This window comes from Rosa rugosa, chromosome 1 (genome assembly GCF_958449725.1).
Source record: "Rosa rugosa chromosome 1, drRosRugo1.1, whole genome shotgun sequence".
NCBI classification, from domain to species: domain Eukaryota; kingdom Viridiplantae; phylum Streptophyta; class Magnoliopsida; order Rosales; family Rosaceae; genus Rosa; species Rosa rugosa.
Window position 1 is genome coordinate 6,703,328 of NC_084820.1, and position 1,879 is coordinate 6,705,206.

Genomic DNA, 1,879 nt, shown 5'->3' on the forward strand with positions numbered 1-1,879 from the left:
GCTACCCTTCTCTAGCATTCCATCTGTTTGATAAGAAAGCAGAATCTCACCCTCTCTGAGATAAAAAAAAACATCTCTCTCTTTCTCCAGAACCCCAGAAACCAGAGGGAGAGTGAGAAGGAGAGCACTACATTTTGTCTTCAATAGGTTTTGTTTTTTCAAATTGGCTTTTTTTGAGCTACAAAAGCAATTAACTTTTTCCTTGTAGCTCATTCACTAGTAGTTTCTCTAGCTACTTCCCAGTCTTCTTCAGCCAAGTCTCTCTCTTTCCCTGCAATTTGTACCCCTCTCATTATCAAAATGAAGACCTCAAGGATATCCAGCTTCATTCTAGTGGTTTCTCTTCTCTGTTGGGTTTCTGTAACAATTAGCAAGCCTTTTCCTCGTCAACCAGGTTAGCTATTCTTTCTTATCTATATGTAAAGCCATTTTTCTCATACTGAATAACATTTTACTTACATTTTGCTGATGAACCAAACAGACCAAACCCCCCATACCAAAGGAGCTACATTTGGCTCAAAACAGGTACATACACATTACACACAGACACCCATTACCCTTAAGACTCTCCCTTTTCATTTTTTCTGGGTTTTGTTCGTTTGGCATTTCTGTCTTTTCCATATATGTATTTTCTGTGTTTGTCTTTTCAGGGAGTTGATCAGAAAAGCTTTGATGGAGTGAAGGAGAAGTATGAAGGGGAGGAGTACTATAGAGGGCTTATGAGTAGGCTTGGGTCAATCCCACCAAACTGTGCTCACAGATGTGAAGGTTGTGTCCCTTGTGTTCCAGTTCAGATACCCACGACCACTGACCACATTGGAGTTCAATATGCCAATTATGAGCCTGAAGGATGGAAATGCAAGTGTGGTTCTACTTTCTTTAATCCATAAATGTCTACTTTGGAACTTAAAGAGTTCAGACGCAACCTTTTTGGTCACACCGGAGGCTTTAGAGTATTTTGTCATTCTGCTCACAGTCATTGCAGAAAGAGAGTTGCTAGTTAGATTTTAGTGTATATATAGCTAACTTCTATATATATGAATAAAAGTTGGATTTCATTTGTCTTATCCCTCTGTTTTTTCCTTTTGGTCTTGCTTCTGTTTCTAAATTTTCCATGTGTTGTTCTATAGGAGTTGGACAATAAAAAAAAGAAGGTTTTTGTCCATTTATCTCATTTTTAGGAATTTTTTTCTCACTTACCTCATTAAGTTTTTTTAATTCTCTTTTACCCAAAACACTTTAAGGAAGTTTTCTCTAATACCCCATTAATTTTTTTTTTTTTAATACCATTTTACCCACACTCTTTTGTTACTTAGAGAGAGAAAGAGAAAATGGAAGAGAGAGAAACCATAGGAGATTTCGTCGGATTCCGGTCACTGGCCGGCGCCCATCGGATTTTTTTGAAAACCTCACTGGAGATCCCCAAAAAGGTCGTCGGAAAGGTTTATTGCCCCATAGACGTCTATTGCTCCTATTGTCCCCCAATAGACGTCTATTGCCCTCCAATAGAACTTTGGTAGCTGGAATGTAAACTAATCTTCCTAAAATTAGACAAATAAAACTTTGATTAAAGAAAAAAATGAAGAGATTATATAAATTTAAAAACGTCTATTGCCCTGTAATAGACGTCTATTTGCTTCCCAAGAGGCATTCAAAACTTTTTTTTCTTTCCTTATGTCTATTTGGACTTTTGACAATGCACTAGTGATGCTTTCTGCGTTTGATGGTGTTGGTGATCCAAAGCTTGTCCCTTTGGATTCACAGGCGTTCTGGTTGAGAGTGAGAGGTATCAAGCCTGAGTTTATGGCCCGGAGATTGGTAGAGAGAATTGGCCGGCAACTGGGAGTTTTCTATCTCATTGGTGGAGGTTTTGGGGAGG

The 1,879-nt window shown here is 38.4% G+C and overlaps 1 protein-coding gene across 1 annotated transcript; it reads left to right on the plus strand.

Moving 5' to 3' along the window:
- LOC133737038 (EPIDERMAL PATTERNING FACTOR-like protein 3) lies at positions 1 to 1,132 on the plus strand. The gene is made up of 3 exons (XM_062164672.1): positions 1 to 394; positions 482 to 525; positions 651 to 1,132. The coding sequence occupies exons 1-3, from the start codon at positions 301 to 303 to the stop codon at positions 888 to 890; spliced, it is 378 nt and encodes a 125-aa protein (XP_062020656.1). The 5' UTR covers positions 1 to 300; the 3' UTR covers positions 891 to 1,132.
- Positions 1,133 to 1,879: the final 747 nt, after the last annotated feature.

Coding starts and splice junctions, on each gene's coding strand:
- LOC133737038 (XM_062164672.1), top strand. CDS start 301: ATGAAGACCTCAAGGATATCCAGCTTCATTCTAGTGGTTTCTCTTCTC. Junction 395..481: donor GCCTTTTCCTCGTCAACCAG/GTTAGCTATTCT, acceptor TGAACCAAACAG/ACCAAACCCCCCATACCAAA. Junction 526..650: donor CTACATTTGGCTCAAAACAG/GTACATACACAT, acceptor TTGTCTTTTCAG/GGAGTTGATCAGAAAAGCTT.